Here is a 16,747-nt window from a genome sequence, read left to right on the forward strand (position 1 = left end):
TGTAAGAATAACCTCTAATAAGGAAATGTTGAGGGTTATTTTTTTATGAGTATAAAAAAGGTTTACCAGCCTTAGCTCTAAGGTTATTAAAGCCTAGACTCAAGAATCACCTGTATGTGAATATTAATCATGAGTTCATTTAATATTCATGTTGAGAAGTCATCTCCTGCTGCTAATAGGATCAAGTAAGCCTGGCCAGTTTCCATTAAAGCAAAGTGTTTGGTTAATTGTGATGGTGTTACCTAGCTCTGGGGAACTTAAGTTTAAAAAAAAAGTCAAGCTATTATGCAGAAAGATAATCTTCACTGTGACCTGGACCAGAATAATCCGACAATTAATTTTGTAACACTCCATAGTGAAATAGTGCGCAAAGCATTTCCATGTAGAGTAATAAAAACCTGCCCAAAGTTGATTGGAAAATTACTTTTTCTGCTGACATATTAACAGAAAAAGAAATTGGTTCGAATATGGGGAATGCTTGTTTATTTGGAAATTTATTAGTGAAGCTGAATCTACACAAAATGCTACAGTATCAGCAAAGAACCAAGAGAAAAACTCCTCTTAAAGTAATTATTCAAATACATTTCAGACATTTCCCTTTGAGGATAAGCAGTTTGGCTTTTACTTAAATTTAGCTTTGGAGCCAAAAAAGCTGCCGTTACCAGCAGTTTATTTATATGTTTGCTGATTTAATTACTTTATTCATATATCGCCGTCTCATTTCCCGGAAGAACCCCAAACCAAAACAACTTTAAGAAGTTTATTAAGATATTTTATAAAAAAAAAAAAACAAGTTATTTACCTTACCCTATTTCAACACAGTTTCAAGTTTCCTTTCATAGTGGTAAAGTTTATGTTGACAGATTTGTGAAATAAGTAATCGTGACATTATATCATAAGAAACTTGAGGTTATGTTCATATACATTTACATTCATCGTATGTAAGTGCTCAAAGTGACAGCAAATGTTTTTGACACGTCAAATTCTTTTACATTATAAGTGAAGGGTGAAATTTGAACTATAAATTTAAGTTGAACATAAAAGCATTATCTAAAAAGCAGCTCTCAAAGAATGTTTCTGCTCATACACAAGTTATTTAGGCTAACTCACAAACTCAGTTCATCTGTACAATACAAAAAATAAAACAAATTCAAAGACTGGTCACAGTTTTGAGGTAAGAATCCCAAAAAAGACAGCGACATTGGTACACACACTGTCTCAAATATTTAAAGGCATTTGAGATGTTTAATAAATAATTGGAAATTCTAAAAAAATCACAAAAAGAATCAATAAAAAAGAATAAAAGGATTCACAGATCAGCTGTTGGAGTTGGTCACTTTCTGTAAGGCCACAGCACTTACATGTAGGGAGTGCTCAGTGGGGAAAAACTCTTTCAACAGGAATGACAAAAGCATCTGTGATAAGAACGGGGGAAAAATGATAGTTAAAGGTTGTGCCAAGTGATTTCATAAAAAGATAAACTGAGAAAGTTCACGTTGAGACACTCACATAAACAAGTGTTTTATTTTCATCTCGTTCCTGGAAAAGATTGAAAACAGCCTCCATGTCTGTCTTCTTCAAGACGAGATAGTTGGAATCTATGGACAAAAACAAAAATATACATGAAATGGCATTTAAAAAGAAATAATTCAACATTAAGTACTGGAATATCCTGTACATCTGGCACTGATGAGGTTGTGTGCTCTGTCCTTCGTCTCATTCTTCTCCTCTTCAGTGCGGGGAGGAGAAGGTGCTGCTGGTTGACAGTCTGGCCATTGTTTGTCCCGCAGAGTGTCGATGTACACGGCCATCTGCTGTTCTGTGGGGTTCATCTTGTTCAGGAAAGTGTTTACTTTTCTAGGAAAAAACAAAACAAAACAACCAAACATCGTTCTCGTATGAGGATCCAAGTAGCCCCAAAAAGACAGTAACAGACAGAAGCTTGATAAAAAGCTTACTTTTTTAAGATGGGCATCACAGGTTTCAAAATGGCATCAAATATGTTTATGAGGATGGAATTTCCTGTTAAGACGGATAAGATGATAAGAACAACTTCAAGAACATTGTGAAAAAAACATCTAAAGTAAGATTTTAAATGCACAACACTGGAAGGCAGATTAAAAAAAATGATTCAACATGCTTGTGAATAATTCACCATTGCTGAAAATGCTTTGTTTGGTGTTAAAACGGACGGAAAATGACAACTTCAACAGCAGGTTGCTAAATTTGTTTGAAAGAAAAGCTGTTCAGATTTGTCAGTTGTGGTTTGTAACCACGGCACTCAGAGATGGCCCCTGGACAGCAGCAGCCTTCTCTTGGATGCAAAGGCATCAGTTTGCTTTAAGAAGTGGAGGGGCAAAAATAACTATTATCAAAATGATATCTGAGAAGTGCAGGGGCCAAAGACTATAAATGGTTTCACTTTCGATAAGGCTACTATAAAATGCATCTGCGGCATAGGCTTGTTTTGTGCTTTATCAGAGGAAAGGCACCCAGTTGGAGCTCTCTTGAAACTTGGCACAAACGCAAATCTTCAGCAGCAGCACAGCCTGTTTTTTTTAGCCTCGCTGAGGTCTCTTTGCAACTCTCTGTAGCATGTGGGTGGTGCTTTCAGGAGTGTCAGAATTTTCTATACTATTGAAAATAACCAGGGTTAGAATGGCTAACATATGGAGGATTTGTGTGTGGGACAAAATGACCCCTGACAAAAAGTGGGAGGGGGGACACATCCCCTCCCTTCTCCCCCTAAAAAGATGCCAATGCTTGATACACTTATAACTTGGCACACTGACCCTCCATTTTTCATACATTCTCATCCTCACACTCTGTATGCTGTTATCAGTTGGGGGAAAACAAACCTTCAGGGACATCAAAACACAAAGCAAAAGAGGAAGTCGGGGTTCCTGCCTATAAGATCGTGTGTTTCCTGTTATTATTATCTCTGTTGTTTTTCTTCTGCTGAATTCTAAACATCAGCAACACATCTCGTCCTCTCCCTCAAAGGCTCCCTCCAGTTTGTCTGTATTGATAAATTGACAGGACATGACTTATTTCTGCTGGGCTAAATTACCCTCATTACAGATCTTTAAAGGAGTTTAAAATGTTGATTAATGAAGATCTGACAAGCCTCCCAATGAATTTAATCTTTCCGGCTGTTTTGTTGTTGATGTTTTCCTGGTGAAACTTCTTTGCAGAGAAGTCAATCATTTTGTAAACCACACATATCAAGCTACTTCTGCAGTTGATATTTTTTTGTGCAGGATAAGGCAACAAAAAACCTTCAAGTAAACAGCTATCTTAATAACTTTTTACTCCTACAAGTTAACATCTACCTGTATGACTGTTTATACAGTCATACAGGTCTACTACCTGGCAGACACGGGCAGTAAGAGCTGGAAAATGAGTGGCCTACTCAGCAGGTCAGTCCTTACTTTCACATTAAAACCAGGAATGATGATGGACAAAGCCAAAAGACTGTTGATTGGAAAGGCTTTGGTTTGTCAATCAAGTTTTGAGTCACTACTGGCTGAATTTGACAAAAGAGAGGAAAGAAGTAAAACAATCTGTCTAAACTTTTGTAGAGATATGTCACTCAATCTTCAATCTGAAGTTCTGCAGTAAGCTTTAAAAATGTTGGCTGTGATAAACACCAGATTTCTAGCTGATTCCCTGCAGAGCACAAAACCACAGGTATGATTTTGAGGCTCTTTACGCTGTCACAAAATCTTCCTCTCTTGAATGTGAGTACCAGACAAACCAGAGATTTCTTTCAGCAGGTCAAATATGGCTTTGGTTGCCTCCAGCTGCTCCCAGTTCACTTGGCTCTTCTGACATGGTGAGTCCTCTCCCCTCGGCAAAGTGCCCTGATCCTTCCCTTTGGCCTTGTTGGCGCCGCCAGACATCTTGAAGCAGATTTTTTCCTTTTTATTTGATCTCGCACTGAAATGAAGCCTCGACGGGCCCTCTGTGCTCTCCCCATGCACGCCTCCGTTCTGGCTGCAGAGCGGCGTCGAGTCTAAATCTTGAGGGTCATCATCACCATTGGATTTTGTTGATACCAGAGACTCCTGTGACCTGGATCGACTCAGTCCTCTGAGAAATGTTTTAAAGTGTGAGGTCAAGGGGTTATCTGAGTCCTCTGCTTTGTCTTGGGGTGAGTTTTCATTCACAGAAAGAGGCTCCTTGTCTGTTTTTTCCTCCTCAGGCGATTCTGAAGCTGACTCAATGTGGGAGATAACAATGGTTGGGATTACAGCAGCAGGAGCATCATGGCTTTTTCCTGCAGAGGCACCAGGGTTTTCTGAAGGCAGGGCTGCGGATTCTGGATGTGAGGTTGGTGCTGTGATTCCTTTTGGCGCCTCTGTTTGAGGGCTTGAGCTCTGTGAGGAAAACAAAATAATCAGCTTTTCGCAGATGACCCTGAGCGGCTGGTGCCTCAATGATACACACAGAGAAACAGCAGAGATTACCTGTTAAAGAAGGCACTGCGTTTGATGTGAAAACTGTCCTTAAACGTCCTCTACTAATTTATCATATGAAAAAACGTCTCTGCTGAAGTATCTGAGAAGTCAGCTTAAAACTTTTTAGATTTCGAAAAGAGCTCCTTTGTTAAAAACGTGTCAGGCAGAGAAAATGATCATTGATACAGCGAATGAATCTTATCTGTGCTATACTTGCATTGCGGTAAATGTAGGAACCATGTTTTTTTCAAGTTAAACTCCAAGCTGACAACTTTGGACGAGTTGTCTTCCTCCATCCAGCACTAACTATGGAAAATAAATTCATTCATTGTCTCATATCTTCTGCGTCATGTTATACATCTCATTTACCAGGGCTCAATATCATCCTCTCGTAATTAATGCCATTTGACCACATTAAAAAAGGTATGGAACATTGTACAAGCCTGCAGATCCAATATTTAATCCATAATTAAAACCTCTTTATTTGGAGTAAAACCAAGAGTGAGTGATGTCAATAATAATCCTTTTTGGCTTGGGGAAGCAGTGGAGGAGCTCCAACACCACGTTTCTATTCAGTAAAGTAAGCCAGAAACACATTTAGTGTTTGGTGATATATTCACGTATGATGCCAAAAAGAAAAAACCTGACGACACCCTGTCACTTTTTGTAGTGTGTAAGTCAGATTGCTTTTGGCTATTCTATCCCAAAATCCAGAGTGCAGCAGGAGATAAGTCACATCGAGAGGCAAGCTGAACAAACGACATCAGAAAGGCAACTGTTTTCAATAATATTCAAATTTTTCACTGCAGATAGTGAGAGACACTTAGAAGGTTTGAGTTTGAGGCACTTTCTTATGGCAGTCATATTTCTTGATTATTTGTATTATGCATGCAAAATGCATTCTTTGCTGCTGCAGCGGCTGTGCAGACAACAGCAAGGAGAAAAAAAGCATGCAATGAGGAATGCGGGGTGTAAGTGTGCAAAACCAGAGAAAGTAGGTCAGAGTTGAACCGGGGTCTGTTAACTGTTAGCGAGTTTTACACATGACGTTCTCGTTTTAACGTTCACTGCAGCTCTATTCTTTTTTTCAAAATGATCCCTCTCTTTGTTGGATAAATGTAATGAGAATATAGTCACATGACATGTGAATCTTTACCTCGTCTTCCTCATGACCAGGAGTCAGGAAGTAAGCCAAGCCGCTGAGCAAGCCCCACACACCTCCATAATGTTCCTCCTCATTCAGCAGTTTGTCAAGAGGACAGAGGAACTGAAAAACCGGCTGAGTGTGACCGATCAGACGGTCAGACACTAACTCCTGAGATGGAAAATGCAAACAATAGAGTTATTATGATTCTTAAGAGCTTATACATCAACACGTTTTTGTTTTTTGATGCACGTCACCTGCAGAAAACGCTCCACTGACACTCTCGCTTCTTCTTTGATCGTGTCGTTTGCCTCCAGCTCCTCCAGCACTGGGATGGAGGGTAGAATGGTTGAATCCTGAGAAAGGAAATAAAATGCTTCATGTTACGAGAGCCTAAATAAATCACAGCACGTGGCACATGTACACTTATAGACTAAAGTTTTAACACCATATCCCACATGGCTGCAATTTTATTTTGTGTTTCACATGAGCTGAATTCCAGATGTTGTGACAAAAGCTGTGGTTTGTTTTCACAACAATGCTTCCATCATCCATCTGACTCATGCTGAGCAGACAGTGAGCTTAACTGTTCACTGAAGTGGCAATGAAAAATCCAAACAGGAGATATTCTTTTGGTAAAGAGTCAGTTCAGCTGGATGAATCTTTAGCCAACTCACAGAAAACTTTTAGGTGTCTCTGCATCTTTTGCCTTCACGGTGCAAATATTTAAGAACTGAGCAAAAAGGTAATGTCTTTGTCAAAATGGTTATAATCAATATTAACTTATCAGTGTTTTGGTTTGTTTTTGTTGTTTGTCTTGAGATTTTTTTCCAACAAAATTCACTGAAATAATACTTCCTTTGAGTTAGATTTGGCCTGAGTGAACCCACAGATCACACTCACACTGACCCTGCTGTTCAGTATGTAGTCAAAGCATTTGATGACGAAATGAAACAGAGGCTGAAGAGTTTTACTACAATGATGTATATATAGTTATGCAGCAGGCTCCCAAAGTCAATGATTCAAATGTCTCCTAGTCATCAAAATATTCAGTATCCTTCTGCTAACGGGGAAAGTTCAGTTAGTGAAAGGAGCAGACAGAAAACAGATGATGAGTAAGCCTAAACAGGCTAAGTGTTGCTTCTCCAATCTCTAAAAATAGTTTAATAAAAGTTTGATGAAAGTTTGCAAATGAGATTTTTTGAATGCCAAGTTTTGAATTGAAAAAAATGAATCCCAACTGAAGACCTGTTTCTTCTTTCTTAAGGCCCATTTATGCTCCCTGTAAGTACCGAAATATATCTACATCCTGTACGGTTGTGAAGCCACAATACCCCGTCACAGGCGCAGCCATTGGCAGCAGTTGTGCAGCCAGAGTAGAGGCTATGAGGGAATCTGAGTGGAGCCGGGTGACAAAAATAATATTTTTTTTTTCAAGAGTCTAATCTCTTCTTGGCTCTCCCTTCAAACATATTTTACAATCCCCCCCAAAACTATACAAGAATATCAGCTGTCAATCATCATTAACCATGACCCACAGTCTTGTTTTCAACCTCTTATAATTAATAAAAATTAAACTTTTCAGGAAAAAAGAGGACCTGAATACAAGACAGCCAAATAATATCTCCAAATTACCACAACAATCAAATAAGAGAAACATTTCTACGACGTGTATTAATTTTTTTTAAGTTTGACCACAGCCCATCTGGAATGGTGGGGGAGATGGAGTTTTTGACCTATACTGCAGCCAGCCACCAGGGGAGTAGTTTTTGTGGTGACCTCACTGTGACTGCTCACATATTTTCATGCGTAACTTACATTTGCATTGCTGTTGACTAAAACATCCACCAGGGGGGGCAGCCCATAGTTAAAAGTTGATGACAACAAACTCATAAAGAAAACATGGCGACTGTAGAGGAGGTATTGCTAATGTACCTTTTGCTTAAAAGGCAAAAGCAGAGGCAGCGTTGTATGAGGCGGTGGTCGGTGAGGCCTAGAAACATATCGTTAAAGTTCTGTCATTGTCATTTCTGTTTTGTGTCTCACTACAGCTACGTATTTGATAGTAACAGCAACAGTGCCTGTTTGGCCCGTCTTTGTAGGCTTTATGAAAATGTGCAGAAATAGGGATGAAATAAACACAGAGCATGGAAAGAAGGCTCCATCATTCATGTTAGGGATGTCCCGATATTACATTTTCACTTCCGATACGATACCGATACTGCAGCATTGAGTATTGGCCGATACCGATATTAATCCGATAGGATATCAGCATTAAACATGCATACTTTTATTACTTATTTTGTAGTATGTCTGTCACGTTAGAAAAGGCTTGATTAAGTGATATTATTCAAACAAAGAACAGTAGTCAGCAACAGTAGGTATGAGGAAAAACTGACCCATTTATTATCAACCAATGGGTAACAGAAACTACTTTTATTGGAGATTTTAGATGCATTCCGATACGATATCGATACTTGTTTTTTGCTGATATCGGACTGATATCCGATATCAATGTCGCACTGGGACACCTCTAATTCATATTAAACATTGAGCATGAATGGGACTTGAGTTTTGAGACTAATAAGCTCATTGATCACTGGACATTTCATCAAGTTAATGCAGCTTCATGCAACAGTCCTTCAGGTAAGCTTATGGTTAAGTTAACTTATAATGAATTATACAACAGGTTTTACTTTCATGCTCACCTGATAAATGGAGTGAAAAGAAACACATTGATCATACCAAACAGAACCATAAATTAAACAAAACACAGAATTTGTGTTTTTTTACAGATTCTTTTACCTGCCATCTGTTACGGAAGTAGATCAGGTCCATGTAGGTCTTCTTGATGTCCCACTGCAGGTTCTCAGGGCTGTCCCTTTCCTCCAGGTGAACCATGAAGTTCAGCTCCTCTTCCTCCCAGTACGCCTACAAGATAGTTCACTCCTACTCAATCATCCAGCTCAAACATTAACATACCATCCAAGGACAAGCTTTTACAGAGCCTCTCACACAGATAACAAGCCCCCAGGACATTCCACACTCCTGTGATGTTTATAACTCACATGAGGGATGCTGACAGCCCACTGGCCCACGCGCCACATTTCATACGACAGCTTGAATTCCATCATGTCCTCCTGGACGCTTGTCAGATAGTTCTCCAGATCACTGTCTTCCTAAAAAGCGAGGATGAACGTGTCATGTTTCACAACTTGTCCTCTCTGCTTTAATGTGCTAAAAGACGTAGACTCACTCTGTCAGAGTCCTGCTGACTGTAGACTGAACCCTCCCTGCTGCTGACATCATCCTCGTTTGACACGTCACCCTGGATGCTCATGATCCTCAGCACCAGCTCCTGCTCCATCTTCTTCATTTTCTTCTTCTTTGCCTTCTTGGACTTCATCTTGTCAACAAATTTTGACCATCCTTCTTTTAACTTGTTACCTAAAAATGGAAAATTAAACAAACTATGAAAGGAAAACTATGAAACTATAAAGAGAAAAAAATGTTCAGGGCCTTTTTTTAACAGTCTCTTTTTCCTAATTTTTATACTTGGAGCACCAAAACACTGACAAAGGCAACCTTTTGCTTTCCAATAAACTGGGTTCTGTTTAAATTCTCTCCACCAAGAGATTTTATATAAAGATGTTAAATCTGTGCAAAGGAGCTTGTCTGATGGGAAGTGGTCAGGTCAGCGGTCTACATAGAGAAGTATGTAGTTCAAGAAGTACTGGCTCATCAGTACTGTGTCAGCAGGATCTGATTTATGCAGCCTTGATGAAGTGAAAAAGCAAGCAGTGATGACACCTCAGCTCCCACAGGCATAATTCAGATGTTTGTTTGTTTTTATAAACGTATTGGATCACAAAATCCTTTTGAAATCATTTTCTTCTCATGAGGATAGACAGATAAAACTCACATTTTACTTCTTGCCACTCTACATTGTGATGTTGTTATGTTTGCAATTTTACAACCAGTTATTGGAGGTAAACATGTTTCTTTGTCAGGCTCATAGCCCCAAAGTAAGTCAGACCACTGTGCAGCCTCTGTGTGTCTTACTATTTACAGTGAAGCTGAGACCCACCAAAAACAGACAAGGCTACTCTAAGGGATGAGATCAACTCAGAAATTACAGCGTTTATTTTGATGACATGTCTCAAGAGGTGAATTTGGCTTCACTTAACCTGAACATTCATCTGCTTCCCCAGTTGTTCATTTGCCATTGAACAATGCGACATATGGATGGGTTCATGTCTTCACCAAATTGGTTTGAACTTTGCATAGCCGTTCAGTGTCAACTTCAAATCAACCAAAGTATTTGTTTTGAGAGGAGTGTGAGGTGTGGTGTCCATATTCAAATACAGTCATGGTTAAAAAAAAAGGATTATAAACATGCATTCGTTTCCCAGTTTAGGAGGAAGTGTAAAGACTTTTGAGCATCACAGCATTTCAAAGCTCAGTGAACAGACAATTAATATGTATCCCACACATGAGCCAAATAAGCATGATAAATAATCAAACCTTTAATGTTATAAGCAACGCAAAAGCCCAACCCTGAATTTGTATCCAAACCAGCGTACAGATTATGACAGAGGCAGTGATGTGACTACACCAGATAATATACACTTATCACATAACAGGGTCCATTATCATTGCATAATCAATTTGTATTCACTCATCATCTCTGTTGAACTGCATGTAATATAAAGAGATAGAAGTTGCTGATGGTAGCATAGAAACTATTTGGCATTCAGTTCCGCATTAGTGTAATTAGCCGTCTGAGCAAACTTATCATAGAGACCAGGAATTAATCAAGCTGTTAAGGGAACACTGGTAAAGAAACTCGTAACGTTGGATAGCTGTGAACACACTGCTATTCATCGAACTGTTGAACAAGATGTTATGTAAGTACATGCTTTTATTTTCCAACGCCCACAAACTCCTCCATCTGTCTCTCAAGGATCGATCATCCTCACCTCAAATGTTTTCTGGCTCAAAGCTGAAGAAATAAAGAAGGTAGTTGGTAATGTGCTGCTCTTACTGCTGAAGCTTTGGATTAATTAAGACATTTTAATTTCTACAAACAGAGCTCACCTTTTCTTTTGGTTTTGATTCTGGCACTTGTTGAAATCCCTGCTCCCTCCACGCTCCTGGAAATAAAAAACGAAAGAAATGTGGTCAGTTCCAGTTTCAAACACAGACGGCGGCTCTAAGACGATTGTTGACTTGACGCTCAGTGAGACAAAGTCAAGCCAGCCGGGTGCCACAGATGATAGCCACTCACCCTTCACTGCTTTCTGCGTCACCCTCCTGTGAAGCCAGAGAGGTCTGATCCGGGTCTGATCCACACAGCTCCTCCACAGAGCCTTTCGGGGTCTGGCTGTCGAGCTGGCTCACCACTAGCTGGTTGAGGTTGTCGGGGTCCGATAGCCATGTCACCAAATGACCAAACCCTGTGGTAAAAAAAAAACAAAACAGGAAATACATGTTAACTACAGAGAGTGTTTTAATGACACAAACACACAAGAAGAAAAAAACACAGTGTTCACATTTTACTTTACAACCCACTTTAAACACCTGCAGAGTGTTATAATAACTCTGTTATTTAAGTTATTTTCTTTTAAAGGAAGAATTTCATATTTTCCACTTAATGCTCATTTTCTCTCTTGACACAATTTAACAACAGCTGCTGTTTATTCTGGCTCATAATTAAACCTGAAAAAGCTTACTTGTTCCTGTAATAAAGGAAACCAGCCACCACTACCTCAAGCTCTCTAATCAACACAGCTTTTCCTTCTGTTAAATCTGTACAAGGAAAAAAAAATTTTTAACTACGCTGCCAGAAAATTTCAGGAGTATCCATCTGTCTTCATCACAAGAACATAAAAAATGAATGCCTGAAAGTAGCAGAGGGCTTTTGAGTTAACATTAAAACCTAGATTTTAGAGTGAAGGCCTCTACACCTCCGTTTTTTTCTATGCCCCCTTAGATGTTAAAACAATTTCATTTTTGCATATTGGCCTCAGGTTTCACTTCTTATGCCTTGTTACTGGATAAAAAGGCAAACAGCTGTGTTCATTCACATGGAAAACTAAGATGCATACCAAACAACTTGAAGCAGATATCAGGATTATCAATTTCACTCCACAGCAGAGCTCTGAATAATGAACCAACTGTTGATAATCTGAAATGAGCTGCTTCTCACTGCCAAGATTAAGAGAAATCTGGACATGCATGTCATTATTTAACCACAGCTGCTAGAATCACTTATTGTTACAGTGCTCAAGCACAATTAAAGAAACTTCCTGCTCAGCAAAATGAGACACCTTATCTGTTGCTCAAAAAGATGGAGCCCTAAAGGGAAATGGCAAATCAGTATGAAAGGCACATCCCTTTTTGTAGCCCTAAATTCACGTCTTAAGCTCTGTAATGCCACAGACAATAAGGGATTACATACAATTCACTTTTTCATAGGGAGTCCGGGGAGGCTTAGCTCTTATGTAAGGTTGTATTCCTGTACTGAGAGAGAAATAGAGAGAGACAGAGAGGGAATTTACGGCTTTCTTACCCTTTATGGCAATGATCTCATTTAAGGCACAGCGGTTGACTTCTTGGCTCCAGAGAGATTTTGGGAAAAGGTTACGTACCAGAGCATCAGAGAACTCTCTGAGGACTGCGATCTCATCCGCTCTGGATGCGAACAAAAGCTCTCTGAAACAAAAAGCAAAAAGAGGACATACAAAACCAGGTCTTTATCACACCGTATCTTTATCATCACAATTTCTAAATGTGTAATTTGATGGGAGTTAAATCTCTTGAAACAACCATCTGGATGTCATCAGTAGTACTTTGTCACAGAGAGGTGAATTATTGATGGATGGTAAAAAAAAAATATGGAGGATTTTATTGAGTTGAGACATGACTGAGTGCAAAGAGTAACCGAAGCAGCAAGACTTCTTATTATTATAGAGAGGAGGGGGGGTAAAGTCTAACCTCTCAGACTGCTTTGCATTATGCAAGTGCTGGGTCAGAATCCGAATGGAGCCCACCACTGCCTGGCAAACATCAAAGTCTTTGGCTCTCTCAATGATCCGGTCAATTACAAAGTCAACCTCCCTGCTGAGCACCTGGTGAAGAGGCTGACGCTCAGGAGGCTCGGGAACGCCGTACCAAGGGAGGACCAGCTGAGCGTAGGCGCACTCGAACACTGAGGAGAGAAGGCACAAAGGAAATTCACATTAACACCAATCTCCCACGCTCACAGAGACTCCTGAACATCAAACTGAAGGAGTGCAGTGAATTTAAGCCTTTTTTGATGAAGTCCTGTCCAATTTGTTCATGTCAAAACTCAACACAAATGCAGGTGAAAAAAAATCCTTTTGAATATGAGGACATATTCATAGGTTTAAACACTAAATCTGCTTTATTTACAAGAACAAAACATTTATCCATCAGGTAAAAAGCGACCAGTATTTCCTCATGTTAGATTAAGACTTGAAAGCATTCTTAGAAATGAAAGGGAATTATTTATATTCTTCAGACTCTTAATAAAACAGACAGAAACTAGTGGAAATGAAATCACTCTATATGTCTCCAGTTACTGAGGCCTTAAGAGGACAAGCACTCATAGATTAGCAGACCTTGTTTCCACATGAAAGTAACACTCATTTCTGCAGTTTTCCTGAGATCTCAACCAAGTATCAGATGATCAGAACTTAAAGCCTCAGAGTTTCAAAAATGGTCTTTAAAGGGATAGTTCAGTTTTTTTGAAGTGGGGTTGTATGAGCTTTATGTGACCACTAAGGACATTAGATACAGTAGAAAGGTGTCTCCTCTCCCTCAGTAAGACACAAACTGTAATCGATGGTAACGAGGAAATAGACGCTAACAGGGAGAGACTGTACCAAATTCAAAGGCTATTTTCTCTGCCTACAAGAACTAAAATCAAAAAGTAATACCACAGTTTAAGAGTACGCTACATAAAATAATTTTTAAGTGCATTAAGTCTTCGAAAATATTAACATTATCCGGACCTAACTAACTGGTCATGTATCCTTCCGCGCAGCGCTAGTGCACTCCATCCCCCCTCCTCCTTTCAGCTGTAGGGAATGTAAACAAGCTATGCTTTGGGTGCCGGTCGTAGCCCCGCGTAAGTTTGATCATGTATCGTAATTCTTTTGTTTGTACTCTAAGGATTGTGAGGCAGCGTTGGAAATTCAAAATGAGTGACTATGACAGCGACAAAGAAGTTTCATTCACTTTGGAACCAACAGGATACCTGTATGAACCGGAGCACACAGAAGAAGAGCTGCTACAGGTGGCGACTGAAAGGAATACAGAGGAAACATCCACAGACACTGGATATCAAAATGCTGAGTGTTACTGCTGCCACGACTGTTGTTGCTGTTACAGGACACTCCAGAATTCAGAAGAGCAGGGAAATCTGTGTGATGAGTTATACAGACAGCTTGAGAGCCGGCAGTATCCTCTAACTCAGACAAATCCTGAAGAGTGTCTTTAACCAAGATCCACTCGTGACAGCACCAACACTCAGCATCTGTGGGCATTGAATCACAGCTCAGCGGAAGGATACATGACCAGTTAGTTAGGTCCGGATAAATGTTTATATTTCTGAAGACTTAATGCACTTAAAAATTATTTCATGTAGCGTACTCTTAAACTGTGGTATTACTTTTTGATTTTAGTTCTTGTAGGCGGGGAAAATAGCCTTTGAATCTGGTACCGTCTCTCCCTGTTAGCGCCTATTTCCTCGTCACCAGCGATTACAGTTTGTGTCTTACTGAGGGAGAGGAGACAACTTTCTACTGTATCTAATGTCCTTAGTGGTCACATAGAGCTCATACAACCCCACTTCAAAAAAACTGAACTGTCCCTTTAACTTGCTTCATTAAGTGAAGGCTATGGCAGTTCTGTTTTGGAGATCACAATGACGTTACATCATTATAACGATAAAACAACCTTTTTCAGATATTAGTTATAGACACGAGAATACCACCATTATTTCCTCAGGAAACTAGGATATATAAGTTGAGATATTGAGAAAACATGATGAATCACCCTTCAACAGGAAAAGAGAAGATAAAATCTATGAATGCTTGCAAAAGACTTCTGTAATTTGGTTGCAATGCATATGCATAGGTCCCAGGTTCTTGGCTTAGTTTCTGTTCCTATATCACCGTTTTCTGTGTGACTAAGGCTGAGAATTTGTACATGTGTTAGAGGAGCTTATGGCATTCTTTGTCATGTACTGGAAGCTTCAGCAACTGTTGTTAAATAAATCAACTGAGAAGTCAGACTTGGACTGCGTTTGCGGTGACATGTAAAAAAGTCAAGCTGGTTTTGTTGCTCATGCATGTGAATGAGATAACTTTTCAGATGCTAATAGCCAGACTTAATACCAATAAATGTTATTCAAGCATGTGAGTGATGCTTATCTTCACCTCTCATCTTTCACTGAGGCATTTCAAACCAGACCCTACTTCCTGCTCAACACATGGCAGCCATCTATCTTTTTGAGAGGGTGTGTTTTTCATCTTTTTCTTCTTTCACGCCCCTCCTCACTCCATGTAACATGAGCTCCAGCTGCATCTATGCAAAGCTGTCTTTTTCAACTGTGTCAAGTCAAAACACAGCATAGTTTGCTGAGACAACACCCTGCAGTCAAGAGCAAGATCTTGATTTTTTTTTAACAATGTTTGTATTAACACAGTGAGTTCAACCTGCAAAGACAAACATGGTTAAACCACTGAAAAGCATATTAAAAACAAGCCTCACCTTGTTGTAGAGACCTCTTCACATGTGGATACTGTGACTCTGCTGGTTCAGCCTGCTGCTCGCTGCATTCTCCATCTATCAAATGCCCTGTTTGTTCTGTTTGCTGGGAAAACAAGATTCAGATTTTAGGGTTCGTTTCATGTTGCAAGAGAAGACACATAGTTAAAAGTGCAGCTAGCAGTGGTGAACTTTAGGCCCTGTGAGCTACGTGTAGAGTCAAAACAAGTTTTTCCAGGCCTCAGGCTATGAGTAGTACTGTTTACATGTTTGACATATTTAAGCCCTCACAAAACCTGACTATGTGTGAAACAAGGCATACAAACAGATTACAGATTCATAACTAATCAAAGTCATTGCAAAATTATCGACCCCACTTGGCCCATGTGTGAGTTTTCTTCCTAATATTACAATTCAAAGTAAAAGTTATCTGATTAAGAAGTGAAAATGTGACCTCAATTAACCAACGTTCACATTGTTAATGTTTAACTCCACTAATCATGACAATGCGTTGATAAAGTAACATCACTTGTAGTAGGAACTCTTTCCTGGAGTTAAAAAACAAACTTGCAACGCAACAGGTAACTGCAGCTCATTACCTGCTGTAAGCTTTCCTTGGCCTCTTCATCAGTTTGAGTGCTGCTTTCTCGCCCGCTGCTCCCGAATAACAGCGGGGTGGTGAAACAAAAGAGGAAGCAGAGGAGGTACTGTGTTATCGTGCGACCACAGTCTGAAAAGTACCACACCAAGCCGAGCGTTATGGCGATGGAGAGGCGCCATAGATACATCTTCTTCTTTTCTTACAACAACACGCTCCTTCTGTCCATATCTCTCACTTCGAGGCGATACGTGCTGCTCATCGTGGGAGCAGACTGCTTCCTCCACATCTTCAGCTCTGAGAGGAAAGCGACGCGGTTTCCTCGACACGTAGAAGTGAAACGGCTGAGAAAAGCGAACTTTGTTGAGCTTTTTTTATGGGAGCTGTGATTGGCTGCGAGCAGTCGGCGCGAGCCTGCTGCTGATTGTGGCACGAGGCCATCTACAGGTGACAGCTTTACCTGACAGCATGTGTGTTTTTACTTATCCTCTTAAGTAAAGCGTAAAAAATATTATTATTATTAATAATAATAATACTAATAATAATAATAATAATAATAGAAATAAAATTATAAAGTTTAGCATGGGTTCAGGTAAACTAGGACAACTGAAGAAAACAGTCATGTATTTCTGCTTTAAAAGTCAAAATACTAAGCAGTTAATGCACAGACCTTCCTGTGGAAAAAATTGAGATACTATTTACATGTTTATGTTTTGAACCTAAAAACTAGTTTATTCAGAGTGACTTGAC

The 16,747-nt window shown here is 39.6% G+C and overlaps 2 protein-coding genes across 4 annotated transcripts in view; both read right to left on the reverse strand.

Annotated features, from left to right (window-relative positions):
* mrpl11 (mitochondrial ribosomal protein L11) overlaps window positions 1–16,747 on the reverse strand; it is a 90,268-nt gene that overhangs the window by 56,138 nt on the left and 17,383 nt on the right. The window lies entirely within an intron of this gene.
* LOC141793766 (uncharacterized) lies at window positions 798–16,375 on the reverse strand. Of its 3 annotated transcripts, XM_074674627.1 has the most exons (17): window positions 16,204–16,375; window positions 15,999–16,053; window positions 15,403–15,505; window positions 12,601–12,814; window positions 12,176–12,318; window positions 10,892–11,060; window positions 10,702–10,757; window positions 8,861–9,051; window positions 8,673–8,783; window positions 8,410–8,535; window positions 5,862–5,960; window positions 5,617–5,775; window positions 3,758–4,379; window positions 1,959–2,022; window positions 1,679–1,857; window positions 1,510–1,598; window positions 798–1,415 (listed from the first exon to the last, which is right to left on the reverse strand). In XM_074674627.1, the coding sequence occupies exons 1-17, from the start codon at window positions 16,284–16,286 to the stop codon at window positions 1,317–1,319; spliced, it is 2,562 nt and encodes an 853-aa protein (XP_074530728.1). In that variant the 5' UTR covers window positions 16,287–16,375; the 3' UTR covers window positions 798–1,316. The 3 variants fall into 3 exon arrangements, with proteins under 3 accessions (XP_074530728.1, XP_074530726.1, XP_074530729.1); XM_074674625.1 differs by having other exon boundaries at window positions 15,999–16,374; XM_074674628.1 differs by lacking the exons at window positions 15,403–15,505; window positions 15,999–16,053; window positions 16,204–16,375 and adding an exon at window positions 12,065–12,126 and having other exon boundaries at window positions 12,255–12,318; window positions 12,601–12,758.

Source organism: Halichoeres trimaculatus, unplaced genomic scaffold, assembly GCF_033239565.1.
Source record: "Halichoeres trimaculatus isolate MK-OKI-2021-1 unplaced genomic scaffold, fHalTri1.1 fHalTri1_scaffold_7, whole genome shotgun sequence".
NCBI lineage: Eukaryota > Metazoa > Chordata > Actinopteri > Labriformes > Labridae > Halichoeres > Halichoeres trimaculatus.